The sequence below is a fragment of the Plecotus auritus genome, assembly GCF_963455305.1.
Source record: "Plecotus auritus genome assembly, chromosome: 6".
NCBI lineage: Eukaryota > Metazoa > Chordata > Mammalia > Chiroptera > Vespertilionidae > Plecotus > Plecotus auritus.
The window spans coordinates 93,601,499-93,619,468 of NC_137773.1; the positions used below are offsets into that span (position 1 = coordinate 93,601,499).

Consider the following 17,970-nt stretch of genomic DNA (forward strand, 5'->3'; position numbering starts at 1 on the left):
AAGGCAAATAATAATAATGTCTGCTGTTTGTGTCAGGCACTGTTTTAGGGTCTTTATGTGAATGATCTCATTCCAATTTTGGTATATACTAGTATGCTGCTGAAGAGAGCACAAGTGAATGATCTCGTTTAAACGTCACAGTAACATTTTTACGTAGGAATTATTTTACACACACACACACACACTCACACACACTTTATAGAAAAGGGAGGCACAGAGAGATAAAGAAAATTGCTAAAGGAAGTGATGGCGGGTGTCAGGATTCAAACCCAGGGTCAAGAAGCCACAATAAAAACACGCTATGTCAGATTACGTTATAAGCATTTTACCTGCACTAACTTGTTTAATTCTCATCACAAACCAATAATGAACTTTAAAAAATTCTGCCCATTTTGCAAATGGGGAAACTTAAGCACAGAGAGGGGTTAAGAACAGGTAGCAAAGTGAGCTGGGGACTAGGAACCCAGACAGCCCAAACCACTACCCTGTCCTCCTTTCCTATTGAGGGTTACGTGAAAGAGACTTCTTTGCATACTTTCCGGGTGTTGTCTTTTAATCTTTGCTCTATCTTGGAAGCTAGGACTCTCTTTTTTTTTAAATATATATTTTATTGATATTTTACAGAGAGGAAGGGAGAGGGATAGAGAGCCAGAAACATCTATGAGAGAGAAACATCGATCAGCTGCCTCCTGCACACCTCCCACTGGGGATGTGCCCGCAACCAAGGTACATGCCCTTGACCGGAATCGAACCCGGGACCCTTCTGTCCGCAGGCCAACGCTCTATCCACTGAGCCAAACCGGTTTCGGCTGGAAGCTAGGACTCATATTTAACATGTAAGGAGAGTGAAGTCCAGTGAGTTTAAGTAACTTGCCAAGAGCATGTGGTAGGGCTAGGATTCAAACTCAGTAAATCTGATTTCAAAGCCTGAGCTATTCCTGCAGATGCCCTGAAGTAATGTGTTTATGGCACCCAGCATCCAGGAGACGATCAATAGGTGTTGGATTTCTTCGCTTACCACCCTTTTTCTCAGCCTCAACTTCCTCATCCGTGAAGTGGGCTGGTGAGGTGTCGCCTTAATTACACTATGATCAAGGCCGCGGATACCACACGTTCTGCGTTTTCCATGGTGCATTTTGATCCCGGGCGTCCACTGTAGGTAGCATCACTGATTGGCTAAATTCTGCCACATGACCCGCCCCCAACAGTGCCAACATGGCGGCGCCCAGGTCTTAATCCGGAAAATGTGACCAAGATTAATTCGGTTCTCCGTTTCGCGAGAGCAGGTGAGGAGGGCCCGGGCAGCGAGGGGAGGGATCTGGTGCAGGGGCGGGCCCACTTAAGGGCTTCAGGCTTCGCTGGGGCGGATCTTCAGAAGATAGGGGATGGCGTTAGCTTACGGAGGCCACAGGGTCTCCTGAGCCGCTATTTTACAGATGTGTAGGCCACCCGGCCCAGGAAAGGAGCTCTCTCATCCTCTCTATGCCCTCCTGATGCAGGCTTGGCGGGCACAGGCTACTGTGGATGTTCCATACGAGCATCGTTCTGCGGCAAACCCTGAGTCTCCGCTCCGCCGGCGGTCTCTGTAGGGCTCGGTTTATGGAGGGGCAGCCCCGAGGGCCGGCAAATCCATTCGCAATGGAGAACGGCACGGTGCCCTGTGGTGAAAAGCGCCCACCTGAAAACCAGGAGACGACGGTCACCGAGGGGTCCGCCAAGATCGCCTTCCCCAGCGCCAACGAAGTCTTCTACAACCCAGTACAGGAGTTCAACCGGGATCTGACGTGAGCAGGGGTCCGGGGTCAGTTTGGCAGAGGGCAATGGGTCTGTGTAGTGAAGGGGTGTGAACCAAGCCTTCGTCTCTCGCAGATGTGCTGTGATCACTGAGTTTGCTCGCATTCATCTTGGGGCCAAAGGAATCCAGAGTAAGTGGAGGTCCAATCTCCTGGTGGGTGGTGGTCACACAGAGGACTCCTCCTCTTCCCTAAAGTCTGGAAAGGCTCCAACCACGTAGCAGGCCCTGGGCTCTGCTCCTTCAGCCTTTTCCTAGGGACTTTGGGGAAGATTTTCTTTCATGAGTCTTCTGTATTTTGAAGAGTAGAGGTTTCTCAAAGAGAGCCTTGATAGTCCCTGACTTGTGTTTCTGGGTGGCTACAGTCAAGGTGCCAGGTGAAAAGGAGGTGCAAAAGGTGGTGGTGGACTTGTCGGAGCAAGAGGAGGACAAGGCTGTATTGAAAGAGGGGGCAGACCCGGCCCCTGGAAACCAGCCTCGAACAGCCACTGTGGGGGAGATCTGTGAGGTGAGGCCTGGGCATAAAATAGGTGGCAGCCCCGGAGTCCAGTGGGTGATGGAGGAAGAAGGCTCCTGAAAGGGGAGAGCTGGGGGCGGGGGGCTTAGCAGAGAATGGAGATATTGATGTGAGTGGGGCTCCCTGCTTACTCCAACAGGAAGGCCTGCGAGTGCTGGAGGGCCTGGCAGCCTCGGGTCTTCGTTCCATTCGCTTTGCCCGAGAGGTGCCTGGGCTCCGATCTGTGGTTGCCAATGATGCCTCTGCTCGAGCTGTGGATCTCATCCGCCATAATGTGCAGCTCAACGAAGTGGCCCACCTGGTACAGCCCAGCCAGGCAGATGCCCGGTAGGTCCTAGGCCGCAGAGCCAGGCAGCTGGAAGGTGCCTTCTATAGCCAGGCTGCCTGGGGTCAAATCCTAGCTGTGTCATAATCTTGCTCTCTGATCTTGGGAGAGTGCCTTAGTCTCTCTGAGCCTCAGTTTCCTTGCGTATAAAATGATAGTTTTACAGGGGTTGCTGTACGGATTAAACGAGAGGTAATACTTGTATAGCTCATGCTCAGTGCCAGAAATTAGTACCATGATGGTTTCCATTTTAAACTTCTCATACTTTTATTTTTTCAAATGAACCAGCTTATATCCACTGTCCAATATGTGCCAGACACTGTTTGCAGTGCAGGGAATGCATCAGTAAACATTACAGACAAAATCCCTGACCTTGTGGAATTCACATTCAAATGCAGGGATCAGCAAACTATAGCCTGTGAAGCCCCACAGTCTGGGTTTTTGTGGCCTGTGATGTAAGAATGTTTGTTTTTTTAATCCTCACCTGAGGATATTGTCTCCCCGCATTGATTTTGAGAGAGAGTGGAAAGGAGGGGGAGAGACACAGAGAGAGAAACATAGATGTGAGAGAGACACATCAATTGGTTGCCTCCTGTGGGGATCGAGCCTGCAACCAAAGTACGTGCCCTTGATCAGAATCGAACCCCAGACCCTTCAGTCCTCTGGCTGATGCTCTAACCCAGGGGTCCTCAAACTACAGCCTGCGGGCCACATGCGGCCCGCCGAGGACATTTATCCGGCCCGCCGGGTGCCACTGCCTGTCCTGCTTAGCAGCCAACTCGTCCCGGGCCCGCAGTGCGCATAGGAATTTGTTCATAGTTTTTTTTTTTTTTTTTTTTTTTAACTATAGTCCGGCCCTCCAACGGTCTGAGGGACAGTGAACTGGCTCCCTGTTTAAAAAGTTTGAGGACCCCCTGCTCTAACCACTGAGCTAAGGATATGTTTTTATATTTTTAAAGGTTAAAAAAAATGTATGCAGCCGAAACCGGTTTGGCTCAGTGGATAGAGCGTCGGCCTGCGGACTGAAGGGTCCCGGGTTCGATTCCGGTCAAGGGCATGTACCTTGGTTGCGGGCACATCCCCAGTGGGAGGTGTGCAGGAGGCAGCTGATCGATGTTTCTCTCTCATCGATGTTTCTAGCTCTCTATCCCTCTCCCTTCCTCTCTGTAAAATATCAATAAAATATATTTAAAAAATAAATAAATAAAAAAAATGTATGCAATAGTGACTGTATGTGGCCTATAAAACCTAAAATATTTACTATCTAATCTTTATAGAAAGTTAATAAGTAAAAAAATACTTGCTTTCCTGGCCATAGTAAAATCTAATAGGAAACAGAGAAGATAACAAATAATTACATAGTAAAGTAGAGGTGAAAAGTGCTCTGGAAAATAATTGAGGGGGTAGGGGATAGAGGAAGATGGTGGGGGGGGGATTGCTATTTTGAAAAATGTGGTCAGGGTGGGCTGTGTTGAGAAGATAGAATTTGCTTTTCCTCATCTGCAAAGGGAACAATATAGGTCCAAATCCACGGAGTTGTTCTGGAAGGCACCTTTCACCCCCATTGGAAGATTATGTGATTAAATGAGTTAATGTATCTAAATTGCTTGAAACAGTGTCAGGCATGTATGTGCTACATTAGTACAGTAGGTCCCGGGATAATGTTGTTGTTAAAATGTTGATGAGAAAAAGAAAAATCCTGGCCAGGGCTACTGTCTCTGTGGATTTGGCACATTCTATCCATGTCTATGTGGCTTTTCTATGGGGACTTAGGTTTCCTCCTACAACCTAAAATACTCACGTGAGGCCCGGTTGATGTTGCTCATTGGTTGAGCGCCAACCCATGAACCAGTCAGGAGGTTGGGGCTCAATTCCTGGTCAGAGCACATGCCTGGGTTTCAGGCTTGATCCCCAAAGGGGGCCTGCAGGAGGCAGTCAAACGGTGATTTCATCATTGGTGTTTCTCTCCCTTCCTCTCTCAAGTCAATTAAATAAATAAATTATATATATATGTGTGTGTATATATATATATATATATATATATATATATATATTCAAATGAGGTAAACTGGCATGCCTGCATTATCCCAGTCTGAGTGAGTGTGCATGGGTGTGAGTGGCCCTGCAGTGGAAGGGTGTCCTGTCCAGGGTGGATCCCCTGAGCTGCCTGGATAGACTCCAGCCATCTATGACCCTGAACTGGAATAACTGGGTGGAAAATAATGATCTGACTTGTTTTTATTAATTTTTCTTAAATGTATGTACAGCTCACATTTACTTCATTGTTTAATATTAGAAGTGTTTTGAGTCTTTATTTAGAATTTGAACAATGTTTTTGTGCCCAGAAATGCTGTAGGAATTTAACTCTTGTTTGGATCACTTAGTCTGTGAAAAAATTGGTTTCATTACATGTTTTTCCGCTTAAAGTCACAGTTTTCAATAACTGTGATGATGTTAAGTGAGGACTTACTGTATTGGCTATTGTCATGCCATTGTCAGAGATGGGTAGACAGAGGCCTAAGGGGAAAAGCCATGAAGTTATTAGCAAATGGATGCCAGGATCTAAGCCCAGGCAGCTGGCCCGAGTCCAGGTCCAAATTATCACGCTGCATGATTGAACATGTGTAAGGAACAGAGAGGTCCCTGGTACAGGGCGCTGAGGAATTGGCCCTCTCACTCCTAGGATGCTGATGTACCAGCACCAGCGGGTGTCGGATCGGTTTGATGTCATCGACCTGGACCCCTATGGCAGCCCTGCCACTTTTCTGGATGCAGCTGTGCAGGCTGTGAGTGAAGGAGGTGAGGCCATGCTGACCCAGGAGTATAGAGCAGGGCTTGGAGTGTTTGAAGGATCCTCACCCCTTCCTTACTTGCAGGGTTGCTGTGCGTTACCTGCACCGACATGGCAGTGCTGGCAGGGAACAGCGGGGAGACATGCTACAGCAAGTACGGGGCCATGGCCCTCAAGAGCCGGGCCTGTCACGAGATGGTGAGGACCCTCCCCCAGCACCTCTTCCCACCCCTCAGACTTGTTCAGCTTCCTCCAGGCAGCATATTAACGACAAGCACACCTTTAACTAGCATAGTTCCCAGCAGCCTGGGCTGCCAGTCATGGTCCTTTGGGGGGCAATGGCTTTGTCCAGGGTAGGAGCAATGATTACACCCTTCTTTCTAGTAGTCTCTGTTTTAACAACTTTCCAAAATTGTCTCTTTAGGCAATTTTTCCAGGTCTGGGTTCAAGTCCTAACTTTGCTGGTACCTTTGAGCAAGCAACTTCCCCTTTCTGGGCCTCAGTTTTGGCATTTGTGAAATGGGCATGCTGCTGATGGCCTGGACACCACTGGGTTGCTGTGGGAATTCAAGAAGGCGGGCAGGCTACGTCAATGGGCCAGGAAAGGAGAGGCTCCGTCCTTGTTCCTTATGGGCCCTGTCATAGAGTCTGGGAAACGCTGCCTCTTTTTCTGGGTAGAGTGTCATGGCAGCTCCCTAGCATGGGGAGGTCCCCAGCCATGCTGCAGCACCCAGTGTCCCCACTTCCTGCTGACAAAGCCCGTGGTGGCCGGACTAAGGTCTTTGTGGCCACATCACACAGCACAGGGCATGCTGATGATGCTAATCGGAATAGATTCCACTTACTGGGCCTGAATGTTCCTAAGTCACTTAGTGCTCCCAGCAGGGCCATAGAGATAGAGACTGGTGCAATTTCACAGGTGAGGGAACTGAGCAGTCGCCAAGGGCCACAAGTGAGGATACTCAGGGCTGGTCTTGGAACCCACGGAACCTGCCTGGACCCTGTGCTGTGAACACCTTGTTCAGAGGCAGGGCTGATGGCAAACGCCCACCCCCCATCCTCCCCCACAGGCCCTGAGGATCGTCCTACACAGCCTGGACCTCCGTGCTAACTGCTATCAGCGCTTCGTGGTGCCCCTGCTCAGCATCAGCGCTGATTTCTATATACGTGTTTTTGTTCGTGTCTTTACTGGCCAGGCCAAGGTCAAGGCTTCAGCCAGGTTAGCAGGGGTGGGGTAGGCACTGGAGCAGGCAACAGAGCCTTCCCCTGAGGAAATGAGGTCCTATAGGGGACCAAGTCACCCTGAGGGAAGAGTTGGGGTGTGGTAGCCAGCCCTGTTTCCCCACAGCAAGCAGGCACTGGTGTTCCAGTGTGTGGGCTGCGGAGCCTTCCACCTTCAGCGCCTTGGCAAAGCATCGGGGGCCTCTGGTGGCCGGTGAGCAACAGTGAGCCAGGAGGGAGGTGAGGGGTTCCCAAGGGGTGTTGTTGCCCCCTAAACACCTCTCTCTGTGCAGGGTCAAGTTCTCTGCAGCCTGTGGTCCCCCTGTGGCCCCTGAGTGTGAGCACTGTGGGCAGCGGCACCAGGTGGGACCATGGCGGGTTTAGGCATGGGGTCTCAAGGGTCCTTGTGTCTCACTCCTTGTCCATCTGGCCCCTGTGTGTCTGCAGCTCGGTGGACCCCTATGGGTGGAGCCAATCCATGACCTGGATTTTGTGGGCCGTGTCCTAGAGGCGGTGAGCACCAACCCCGGCCGATTCCATACTTCGGAGCGGATCCGAGGAGTCCTGAGTGTCGTCACCGAGGTAGGGGGTGGGCCGAAACAGGATGGGGCTCACCCCTGTGCCCAGCTTCCTCCATCTGCCCCATGCATATCCTGTTGTCCCCCATGGCAGGAGCTGCCAGATGTGCCTCTGTACTATACGCTGGACCAGCTAAGCAGCACCATCCACTGTAGCACACCCAGCCTCCTGCAGCTACGGTGAGGGCTGGGTAGGGGAGGAGCAGAGCCTGAGTGCTGGGTGCCCTGGGCAACTTGGGCTCCTTTTGGGCCAGAATCCCCCATAAAATGGAGATCAAACTTCACTCACGTCCAGAGAGTCTCATGTACAAGTACTCGGAGGCCAAGAGCCCTGGCCAGGGGGAGAGTCTGACTTAGGATCATTGGCATTATACCAGCTACATAGTCACCCTGAGACATGCAGCCAGCCTCACAACCACCCCATGACTCACACCCACTCGTGTCATCACTGGCTTTGGGATCTAGCTTGCCCCTCACAACCCCTCTTGGTCCCAGGTCAGCCCTCCTCCACGCTGGCTTCCGGGTCTCGCTCTCCCACGCCTGTAAGAATGCTGTGAAGACGGACGCCCCCGCCTCAGCCCTCTGGGACATCATGCGCTGCTGGGTAAGAGCTGGCCTGACTAGATAGGGATAAGAGGGCAAGGCATGGGCAGGCTTGGCATCCCCTGGCTCTGACCTTTGCCTCCCAGGAGAAGGAGTGCCCGGTGAAACGAGAGCGGCTGTCTGAGACCAGCCCGGCCTTCCGCATTCTCAGCGTGGAGCCCAGGTAGGGACACCTCTGCCACAGGCATGGCTGCTTATATGCTTGCAGATGACACAGACACTTCCCTAACAGATACATGTTCATTCTTCAAGTGAGATCCAGAATCTACCTACTCCCACCACTTCTACTGCTTCTCCTATGCCCCCTTCCTAGTCTGGCCCATCACTGCTCACATAGACCAGTGTGGTCACCTCAGCCCTGGTTCCCCAGCTCTCACCCTTGCCCCCCCCCCCAGACTATTCCCCCCACAGCTACCAGAGGGCGCCTATGAGCACCTGAGTCAGATCATGTTCCCCCTCTGCTTAGAACCCTCCGTGGCTTCCACTGAGCAGAAACAAAGTTCCACCTGCAAGCCCTGCCCCATTTCCATGTCACTTTCCAGCCCTCATTTATCCCCCCCTTCCCCCTGGCTCACTCCACACTCAAGCTCATGAGGCACAGCCCCATCTCAGGGCCTTTGCACAGGCTGTTCCCTCTACCTGGAGTGCCTGTCCCTGGGTGCCCCCCAGGACTGTTCCCTCACATCCTTCAGGTGTCCCTGACTCTGTCCTGTCCTGCATTGAACCCCTCCCCCAGTCTCCCCAGAACCTCTGCCCTGCTCTTTTCAAAACTCGTATCTCATGCCCTAACAAAACATAACTTGCTGATTTCTGATTTGTCCCGTTGCTTGTTTGTCTTGTACACTAGAATGTCAGCTTTACCAGCGGCAGATTTCAGGCACACCGTAGGCAACAATAAATGTTTATTAAATGAATGAGAGAATCCTGACCCAGGTAGATGCCTTCCTAAGTCACCGAGGTGGGCAGGCCCCGTGGGCAGTTTTGTTGTGCATGTCTGAGTGGTGGCTGCCCCTCAGCTGCACCACCCCCTTCTCCAGGCTGCAGGCCAACTTCACCATCCGGGATGATGCCAACCCCAGCTCCCGCCAGCGAGGACTCAAGCGCTTCCAGGCCAACCCCGAGGCCAACTGGGGCCCCCGGCCCCGTGCCCGGCCAGGGTGAGTGAGAGTGATGGCAGTGGGATTTGACCAGGGCCTGGGGTGCAGAGGCCTGATGGGGTCCCAGCTGCTCATCTCCCTGCACAGGGGAAAGGCAGTGGGCGAAGCTATGGAGGACAGACGCAAATTGCTCCAGAATAAGAGAAAGCAACCAGCTGAGGACCTGGCCCAGCGGGCTGCCCGGCTTAAGACATTTCCTTGCAAGAGGTTTAAGAAGGTGAGGCACCCCCCACCTCCAAGTGCAGTACATATGGGTCCCCCTTGTGGCAATAGGGCAAGGCTAAGGGGCAGGCAGGGATGGGAAGTGATGAATGTGGATGAGCTCCCCATCCAGGAAAGGAACCCAGCAGAGGCTGCTGGGCTTCATACCCATCATCTTTCCACCAGGGCACCTGTCAACGGGGGGACCAGTGCTGTTACTCCCACAGACCCCTGACACCCGAGGCCACTGCTGAAGCTGCTCCCACTGACTGTCCACAGACCCCCAACCAGAAGGCCCCTGGGTCTGGGGCCACCACTGGTCCTGGTGTAGATTGAGCCAATAAAGAGATTTCACTTTGCCCTGTCATTTGTCTGAGTGCAGAAGCTGCCTGTGGTCTGTCTATCATGTCTGGGGCCTTTTCCTCTGTCCATCTGAATTAACTCCCTGGGGGAGCTCTGCATCTAGAGGTTGGTGTGTCCCTGCCTGACTGAGGGAGGTGTTGTCAATATTTCTGTCTAGTCGTTCTGTCTCTGTGAGGAGCGGTCTGTTCCTCTGCAGTAAGAAGCACTTAGGCACCCGGTTGCTGGCGCCTGCAGTTCCCCAAGCGACCACGGGTTGGCAGCCGTGCGCTCGTACCTACGGGCCTTCTCCCACACCCCCCTCCATTGGCGTGCTCCGGAACACAGGCGCGTGCACGCAAGCTGGTGCCACCGAGCTCCCACGTGGCCTCTCGCCGCCAGCCCTGGCGGCCTGGTTTCTCTGGCCCAGCTCCCTGCAGCGCCGTAGTGGCGGAAGCCAGACCGGAACCAGGCTCTTTGTGCATCCGCTCCAGACCAGGTGTTTCCTGCCCTGTGGCCCCTCGAGGGAAGGGGTGCACATAGAGGTACTGGGCAGGCTGCTGCATCCTCTCCATTAGGGCAGGCTTTAGCAACGTTAACAGCGAGGCCTGGGACAGAGCCCCCACCCCGCCACACGGTAGCTGTGGGACCCGCAGGCACCCTTCACCTTGCTCTATCTCAAGGGTTAAATGAACCTGATCCCAGAACTGGCCTTGTGGGCACATCAAAGTTCACTAGGAGCTTAGAAGTGGATTCCTGCTTCCCTGGGAAAGTGGGATGGTTTGTGGTGGGGTCCTGGCATCACCTGGTTCCTGGAAGGTGACAGCTGAGGGCCTGCCTGGGGGCTCACGCAGCCACCTAGATAGACACGGGGCAAAGCACAACTGACCCAGGTGAGAGGGTGCTGGGGATCAGGAACAGCCTTGTCACTGCTACCCTTCGTGAGGCTCCATCTGGGTCTTGAGTTTCACCACCACCCAGGACATTCACCCAACACCTCTTTATCACCATTCACCCTGAAGTGGCCTGGCTCAGGGATGAGGGCCAGGGACCACCGAGTTGGGGCTATGCTATCCTATGATCTAGAGGACTAGGATTGGGGGGACTTGCTGGGGCACCTATTGGAAGGTCCTGGCAATATAGGAAATCTCCCCCAGCTGTAGTCCTTCCTGTCACCTTCCTGGGCCTGGAAATGTGGAGTGGATAGCACAGGGGGACCAGGACAACAACCCAGGCTGGACACCCAAGATCAGAGTGTCGGAACTGCCTTCTGCCATGCCCCGCTCCAGGGTGGGGGTGGCAGAAAGGCTGGGAGGGGCTCTGTAAAAAGAGGAACCAGGCAGGGGGAGGAGAGAAGAAGAAGGGGGCCCGCGGTCACGAGCCCCAGCAGGGCCGGAAAGGGCTCTCCACCCCCAACAGCACGGACACAGCTGGGGTGTTCAAAGCCACAGGCCAGATCCAAGCAACACTGGAGGCCACTGCTTTCCTGCCTCAGTTTCCCCTCTGTGTGTAGCTGTGCACTGGGGCTGGTCCTCAGAGGGCCAGGGTCCTTCCAGTGACTGAGAGGACGCAAGGTGAAGCCCTGAGGAGGGGTCACTGCCAGTCCTGCCCACTGGCCTGGGGCGGGGCGAGAGGCCGATCTTGGAGATCCCCGCCCGCTGGTTTCCTCCGGGGTCAGCCTGGCTCCTTATCAGTCTCAGCCAGGCGGCCAGGCCCTTATCTGCACTGGCCCAGCATCCTCCAGCCACTGCGCCAGGGGTAAGAGGGAGGAAACCGGCTGGGGTGGGAGGGGGGCAGGGGGGGCGGGGAGAGGGCGGGCCAGCCCCTGAGCCGCTCACTTTTCCTCAAGGGACCCATGCTGCTGCCACCACCAAGGCCCCAAGGCCCTTGAGAGCCCAGAAAGAAGTGAGGTCCAGACAGAGTGGCTGGCTGCCTGGGGTAGAGTGGAGAGGCTGGAGGGAGCAGGGCTGGGGAGCCTGGCCTGAAGCTGGAGCCATATTCTTGCCCTGACCGACAGAGCCAGGGGACTCAGCAGGCAGCAGGACCAGCGCTGGGGTAAGAGCAAGCAGCCTGAAGGTGGGGGAATTCCCAACCCACCTGCATTCATTCATTCGTTCCCACCTTCATTCATTCATCTGTAGGAACCAACTAAGAGTCCAGGCCAGCTTCCCCAGGACCCAGTTGGGGAAGACAGGGAAGAGGAACCAGGTGTCCCCAGTGTTGCTGGGACACTCCAGGCCATGGGTTAAGAGTGAACAGGGATATTTAAATAGGGCGTAAAGAGGTGGATGCTGATGGGTGGGGCAGGTGGGGGGTCACCAGGGCCAGAAGGAAGATTGAGGCATGACTGTATGTACTGGGCAGTGCCAGCATTTGGTGTCATAGTGTCAGCAATGGGGGTTGCAGGATTAGTGAGGGGGACATTTTCAGTGTGTGTGTGGGGTCACGAGACATGGAAGACTTTCAGGGTCCGACAGGGAGGTGATGGGAAGAGCCTCGGGGTCCTAGATGAGGACCACAGAGTGGGCCCGGGCAGGAGGCGGGAGGTCAGTGAAAGGTCATAGTCAATCATGTAGGGATTCCAAGGACATGTTGTGTTAATGAAGGGTGTTAGGGTCAGATCTAAGGGTCTCAGGGTCCATCATGGTTACCCTGCCTTGCCCCTCCCTTCGGACGCCAGGTGAGGGGATTCTGGAGGAAGGGAATTTGCTCATGTCCTCATGGGTCACAAACAGCTCAGAGACAACACTGCTGGGCTCATCACTGCACAGCATCTCAGTGGGCATCTCTTGCGCTTGTATCAGACCCTCCTCCCATGTCTGGTAGTTTCTGGGCCTCCTCCCTCTCCCCCCTCCCACTATCCCTTCCATTTAAGGGCTCTGTTGGGCTAAGGGTGTGAGTGGAATCTAATTCCTCCTCCCACTGGCTTCCTTCCCTTCCACAGGTGAGCACCCCCTCGGGGTCCATGTGCCCGCCCCAAGCCCAGGCGGAGGTGGCGCCCACCATGACTGAGAAGGCTGAGATGGTGTGTGCCCCCAGCCCAGTGCCTGCACCACTCCCCAAGCCTGCCTCACCTGGGCCCCCAAAGGCAGAGGAGGTGGGCCACCAAGGTGTCTCATCCCCCAGGCTGCCCCCTGGTGTCCCAGTGATCAGCTTGGGCCACACCAGGCCCCCAGGGGCAGCCATGGCCACCACAGAGCAGAGTGCCCTTCGGCCCCCACTGCTGCAATTCTCCGCCCTGGGAAGTGCCCCAACCCCTCTGGCCCTGCATTACCATCCTCACCCCTTCCTCAACAGGTTAGTGGGGGGCTGGGCCTGGGGGATCCAGGGCCAGGGTCCTTGCCCACAAGGCATTAGTGACCCATGAACCCTTACAGCCTCTACATTGGGCCGGCAGGACCTTTTAGCATCTTCCCTAGCAGCCGGCTGAAGCGGAGACCGAGCCACTGTGAGCTGGAGCTGGCTGAGGGTGAGTATGAGTTTGTGTCTGCATGAGTCCACATCTGTCCCATACCTTTCCACAGGGAGAAGTGCTGCCAGTGCACAGACACACACAGAACAGCCCACACGGGTTCAGTACTCACGTTATACTCATGTGCAAAACCACAGTCCTATAGCCAGTCCCACACAACGAGTCACCCAAACAAACTACGAAGTCCTGGCAAACACAGCATGGCACAGGGGCCACAAAATGACAGCTCCACTTGGATGCACAGCCACCCAGGAAGCAGCCACATGACAACCATCATGCAAGAGACAGCCATGGGACCACAACCACACACACAGGACACAAGACAACCACAGCCACTTAGGACCATGGCCACACAAGAATCAGCCACACAACCACAGCCATGCATGACACAGCCACATGGCAACAATCACACACAACCACAGCCATTTAGACAGACCACAAGTCACACAACCACCTAAGACACGGACAGGACCACAATCACAATAAGAATACTTCTCAGACCCACGAGCACCCTGGGTCACACACAGGGACACACTCAGAATGAAGACTACAGGGACAGCTCCCCCCACTGGCAGCCACAAGGAAACATTCGCTAGGGAATCTCAGCCACTGACATAAAGGTGCAGTCAGAGGCTTAGAGGCCACAGTTATGTGCAGCCCAGCCTATCCTTGTCTAGATGGTGAAGGTGGGGGGTGGGCAGGGTTGCTAACTAGCAGGGGAGCCACACGTGGTGAATCCTACACGTGCATCCCTTGCGTGGAGAAAGCCCCAGCTCACCTCCTGTGTGGAAGTCCCCACTAGAGTGCTGGGTGCCTGAAGTGAGGGCAGGAGGGGGCGCCACCTCGGTGCCAACCCCTCCCCTCCTGAATGCAGGGCAACAGCCCCAGAAGGTGGCCCGGCGTGTGTTCACCAACAGTCGCGAGCGCTGGCGGCAACAGAACGTGAACGGCGCCTTCGCGGAGCTCAGGAAGCTGCTGCCCACGCACCCTCCCGACCGGAAGCTGAGCAAGAATGAGGTGCTCCGCCTCGCGATGAAGTACATCGGCTTCCTGGTGCGGCTGCTGCGAGACCAGGCAGCCGCTCTGGCAGCAGGCCCTGCCCCGCCTGGGCCCCGAAAACGGCTGGCGCACCGAGGCCCGGACGACGGCGCCCGCCGTGGGCCTTGTCATACAGTCGAGGCGGTGGTGCACCTGCAGCCCGCAACCCCGGCTTGCCCCAACGGCAGCCCCCTTGGGGCGGCCCGCCCAATCAAGACAGAACAAGCGGCTGTGAGCCCAGAGGTGCGGTGACCTCCATCGCCTCTGAGCCCATGAAGGGCATGGGAACTCAGCCCTGGGCCCCTGGGCCTTCGAGGAAGGGGCGGACCACGCACTGCGCTTATTTTGGAGCGAAGTCCCCCCCCTAGAGGGACCTGTGAGGACATACCCTTCAGGGGGAATGGCAGGGGATCTGGAAGGGCGGGCGACCATCGCCCCCAGGAACCCTGCAGACCCTCTTATCACCCACCGCCCGCTGGAAGTTGCCTTGCCCACATCCTCCTCCCGGAGGCGAGGTTCGGGAACATCAACATGGCAGAGCGGCCGTCGGACCTAAGTGGTGCCTCTTTTTTTTTCTGGTTAGGGGTTCACGGAGAGGTAGGGAGCGGCGGGGAGGCTTCCTCTTCTCGCCGGCGCCCCCTCCTGGAAACTCAGGGATACAAGCGCCTTGACGCCTCGACGGCGTCGGCAGCGCGCCTGGTGCGGGGACAGAGGCGCAGAGTCCACGCGGGGCCCCACCGCACTAACCCGACCAGGACCCGCACGATCGCGTTAGCGAAGGCTCAGGCGCTCTTGCTTTTGTTTTTCTTTATTTCTTTATTTCACATACACATTAGCCATTCAATGGAGAAGCCGGAGAGAGTCAGGCAAAGATGGTATAACAGAAGCGCAGTGACGGGGGGTGGGGCGGGGCGGGGCGGAGAGGGGACAGACGGGCTGGCTGCCTACTTGCATTCCGCTAGGACACTGAAAACCCAGAAAACAAAACAGACAGTAAACTACCCTTGTTTCTTATGTATCTCAGTGCAGAGACGGGGGTGGAGGGCAGAGAGGGGGAGACCAGGCTGAAGGAGGAGGAAAGGGGGGACAGGGGACGCTAAGGGGAAGCACACCAAATCCATTAGTACTATATATAGAGATACTCGTATATACTGCGTTTCTTAGCCTAAGAAGAAACTTGTTTGACGGGACGGGCGGCCTTTGCGGTCCGCAATGCTGGTGCTGGTCGGGCGCACGGATCTCCCGGGAGGGGCCGAAGCGGGGCTGGCCCAGGCTGGCTTGCGGGGGTAGGGGGGCGCCCCAAGGGTGGGTGAGGGGAGCAGAGGCGGGGCTAGGGTGCCCCTCGGGCTCTCGATTGGGGGGCGAAAGTTCTCGTGATTTTTTATTGCTCCTTTTATTTTTTCTCGTGTGTGTGTGTGTGTGTGTGTGTGTGTGTGTGTGTGTCGGGGGGGGGGTCCGTTCAGCACGGTCGGGGTGGGGAAGTGGTGCGTCGTCTGAGCCACCCGGCCCCTCTGGGACCCAGAGCGCGGCGTCCGCTCCGCCAGCACGGGGGTGAGAACAAGGCACTAGGTCGGCCGGCCAGCGCGGGGGCGGGTGTGTAAGGCAGTTGACAGGGCTGGTTGAGGGGTGGGGTGGGCTGTGTGCGGGGCCGTGTGCGTGCGTGCATGCGTGCGTGCGCAGGCCTGGGCGAATCGACCTGTCAGCTTGGCTGGTCCTGTCCTGGAGCGTCGAACCTTTCCCGAGCTCCCCGGAGGGTGACGGGGTGGGGGTGGAGGTGGGAGTAGTGATGTTGAGTTGGGGGCGACGGGGAAGGAACTACCAACTTGCTGAGCGCGCTCCTGATAATGCTGGTGAGGGTCAAGTTGGCATCTGGCTCAAAGAAGGGCGCTCAGGGCGGAGAGGGAGGGAGGGAGGGGACATTTGTTCGTTGGCATTGACCTCTGCGGGGTAGGGACTGGGGACCCCCGCCGCGCCCCAGTACCAGGAGGGGGGAGGGGGCGAGGTGGGGGCGCCGGGCCCCGAGGAGGAGGCGCCGGGAGAGACCCGCGTCCAGAGCAGCCCCGCAGCTGGGCGCACGCCGCTGTCCCGTTCCGTTAAACTCAACAAAGAAGGGATATGCGTGTTCCTAACAAGTGCAGGGTATTTAATTGATCATAAACTTATGTATAATAGTTTGTGGGTCTTTAAAAACGTACTTTATAATGTAAGAAGCACCAGGGTTTTATGTTGAATTATCTTAAAAATATTTTTCTCTCGTCCTTTTCCTTTGAGATCTTGTGATTTTTAAAAATCGGGTGTTTTTATTTTTTTTTAATTCTAAAATGTGAACGTTTCCTTCAGCCCTCCCACCGAAACTGAGAACGAACGACGAAACAAAAACCCCAGATCATCCTTGTCAACGCAGGAAAACGACTTAAAAAAAGAAAACGAAAAAAAAATAATAAAACCTGAAACGAACAAAAAAAAAAAAAAAAAAAAGGAAAAACACTCAGCTTTCGTTATCCCCGCAAAGGGCGGGGCAGGCCCGGTTCTTTTAGCGTCCCCAGAGCCGCGAGGACATTACAACAAAAATAGAATTTTTCTTAACAATCTCTTAACATACAAAGATAGGAAAACTCTCTGATGCATTGCACTTGGTTCAATGAAAAAAAAAAGTTCATTTCCCCCATATATTTTTTTGTGGGTTTTTTTTTTCGTTTGTTTTTCTCTTCTAACACGTCCCCACATCTCCTGTGGCCCTCGTCGCCTCTCGCCTGAGCCTCACAGCGACACTTGGGAACGGAGCGACCCCCACCCCCTGTCTGCCCCGGCAGCCCTGCCGGGAGCGCTCCGTCCCGGCCCAGCTGGCCTGCAGCTTCCGACCTCGCCAGGGCGGGCGCCCCGCAGACCCCTGCTCCCATAGCGCCCGCGGCCCCGATTGTCTTCGAGGGCACGTGCGGCCGGGCAGGGGGTCCCTTCCGCTCCCCTCTCAGCTCTGACCCTGTTTAGCCAACCAAACTGAAAAATCATTGCACTTTGACCGCGCGTCACGCCCGGCCCACCCGGCCCCCCACCCCCGCCCTACTCCCCACGACCCCCGCCCACAGGCTCCCGTGGGATCCCCGGTCCCCAGCTTCTCAGTCCCCGTCCTCCCCTGGGCTGCAAGCGGATGGGGTGGAGGGGAGGGCCTTTGCTCAACTTCCAACAAAAGCTACCCCAAGGGCTAGCTACCTTGTGGCTTCCCGCTGGGGAGGAGGCGCCACCCGCTGGCCCCCTCAGCCCCAGGTGAGGGCCCTCTTCCCCTCCCAGCCAGCTCCCTCGCCTGCTCTGCCGCAGCCTCACACACTAGATTCACAATAAATAAAACCCATAACCCACCCCTGCGTGCAATGTTGGGCTGATTGACTTTCAGAGGATCCTGACCTGTGCTTTGTGTTTTCATACAATTAAGAAAGAGAGAGAGAGGCACAAGGACTTAGAAGGGGTCCAAGGAGGGGAGATGTGGGGAGGAGGGAGTAAGGCACAGAAAGACAAGCCAGAGGGGCCAAGTCACACCCCTGGATCGGGCTGGGCGTGCCCCTGCTCCCCTCCCTCCCAGGGCCGGCTTCAGAAGCCCCTCTGCACAGTCCCCAACCTTCCCTTGGGTGAGGAGGGGACTTGGGGCGGGGGTGGGGTGGGGGGGAGCTACTTCCTGTGGTGTGTTACCAAATTGTTCCCAAGTTGCTTAACTGGAGGAGGAGTTCCCAATTGCAACAGCAGAAGACCCAAACAATGAATGCCCCACCCCGAAATAAAGAGTAAAGACATTACAGCTGAAATCCAGAGAGAAGTGGCCACAAGGGATGGGGTGGTAGGGAAAGTGGGGGGGGGGGGAGAGAAAGCTCCAAAACGCTTTTGAAAAAGGACGACACCCAACACCCTCCAAAGGAATGGAAAGTGGGCCAGCAGGACGCCTAC

General features: G+C 55.4%; 2 protein-coding genes across 3 annotated transcripts; both read left to right on the forward strand.

Moving 5' to 3' along the window:
• The first annotated feature begins 1,174 nt into the window (after positions 1–1,174).
• TRMT1 (tRNA methyltransferase 1) lies at positions 1,175–9,552 on the forward strand. 2 transcript variants are annotated; one of them, XM_080673810.1, is made up of 17 exons: positions 1,175–1,286; positions 1,500–1,784; positions 1,870–1,925; positions 2,158–2,300; positions 2,449–2,636; positions 5,318–5,433; positions 5,511–5,623; positions 6,496–6,644; positions 6,774–6,860; positions 6,940–7,009; positions 7,094–7,228; positions 7,319–7,404; positions 7,720–7,828; positions 7,914–7,990; positions 8,865–8,984; positions 9,072–9,201; positions 9,372–9,552. In XM_080673810.1, exons 2-17 carry the CDS (start codon positions 1,525–1,527, stop codon positions 9,519–9,521), a joined length of 1,989 nt encoding a protein of 662 aa, XP_080529936.1. In that variant the 5' UTR covers positions 1,175–1,286; positions 1,500–1,524; the 3' UTR covers positions 9,522–9,552. The 2 variants fall into 2 exon arrangements, with proteins under 2 accessions (XP_080529936.1, XP_080529935.1); XM_080673809.1 differs by having other exon boundaries at positions 7,094–7,404.
• Positions 9,553–10,912: 1,360 nt separating this feature from the next.
• On the forward strand, positions 10,913–14,588 carry LYL1 (LYL1 basic helix-loop-helix family member). Its single transcript, XM_080673774.1, has 5 exons — positions 10,913–11,282; positions 11,374–11,579; positions 12,469–12,821; positions 12,902–12,993; positions 13,871–14,588. Exons 3-5 carry the CDS (start codon positions 12,490–12,492, stop codon positions 14,284–14,286), a joined length of 840 nt encoding a protein of 279 aa, XP_080529900.1. The 5' UTR covers positions 10,913–11,282; positions 11,374–11,579; positions 12,469–12,489; the 3' UTR covers positions 14,287–14,588.
• The last annotated feature ends 3,382 nt before the right edge of the window (positions 14,589–17,970 follow it).

Coding starts and splice junctions, on each gene's coding strand:
- LYL1 (XM_080673774.1), top strand. CDS start 12,490: ATGTGCCCGCCCCAAGCCCAGGCGGAGGTGGCGCCCACCATGACTGAG. Junction 12,822..12,901: donor CCTCACCCCTTCCTCAACAG/GTTAGTGGGGGG, acceptor GAACCCTTACAG/CCTCTACATTGGGCCGGCAG. Junction 12,994..13,870: donor TGAGCTGGAGCTGGCTGAGG/GTGAGTATGAGT, acceptor TCCTGAATGCAG/GGCAACAGCCCCAGAAGGTG.
- TRMT1 (XM_080673809.1), top strand. CDS start 1,525: ATGTTCCATACGAGCATCGTTCTGCGGCAAACCCTGAGTCTCCGCTCC. Junction 2,301..2,448: donor CTGTGGGGGAGATCTGTGAG/GTGAGGCCTGGG, acceptor TTACTCCAACAG/GAAGGCCTGCGAGTGCTGGA. Junction 7,991..8,864: donor ATTCTCAGCGTGGAGCCCAG/GTAGGGACACCT, acceptor CCCCTTCTCCAG/GCTGCAGGCCAACTTCACCA.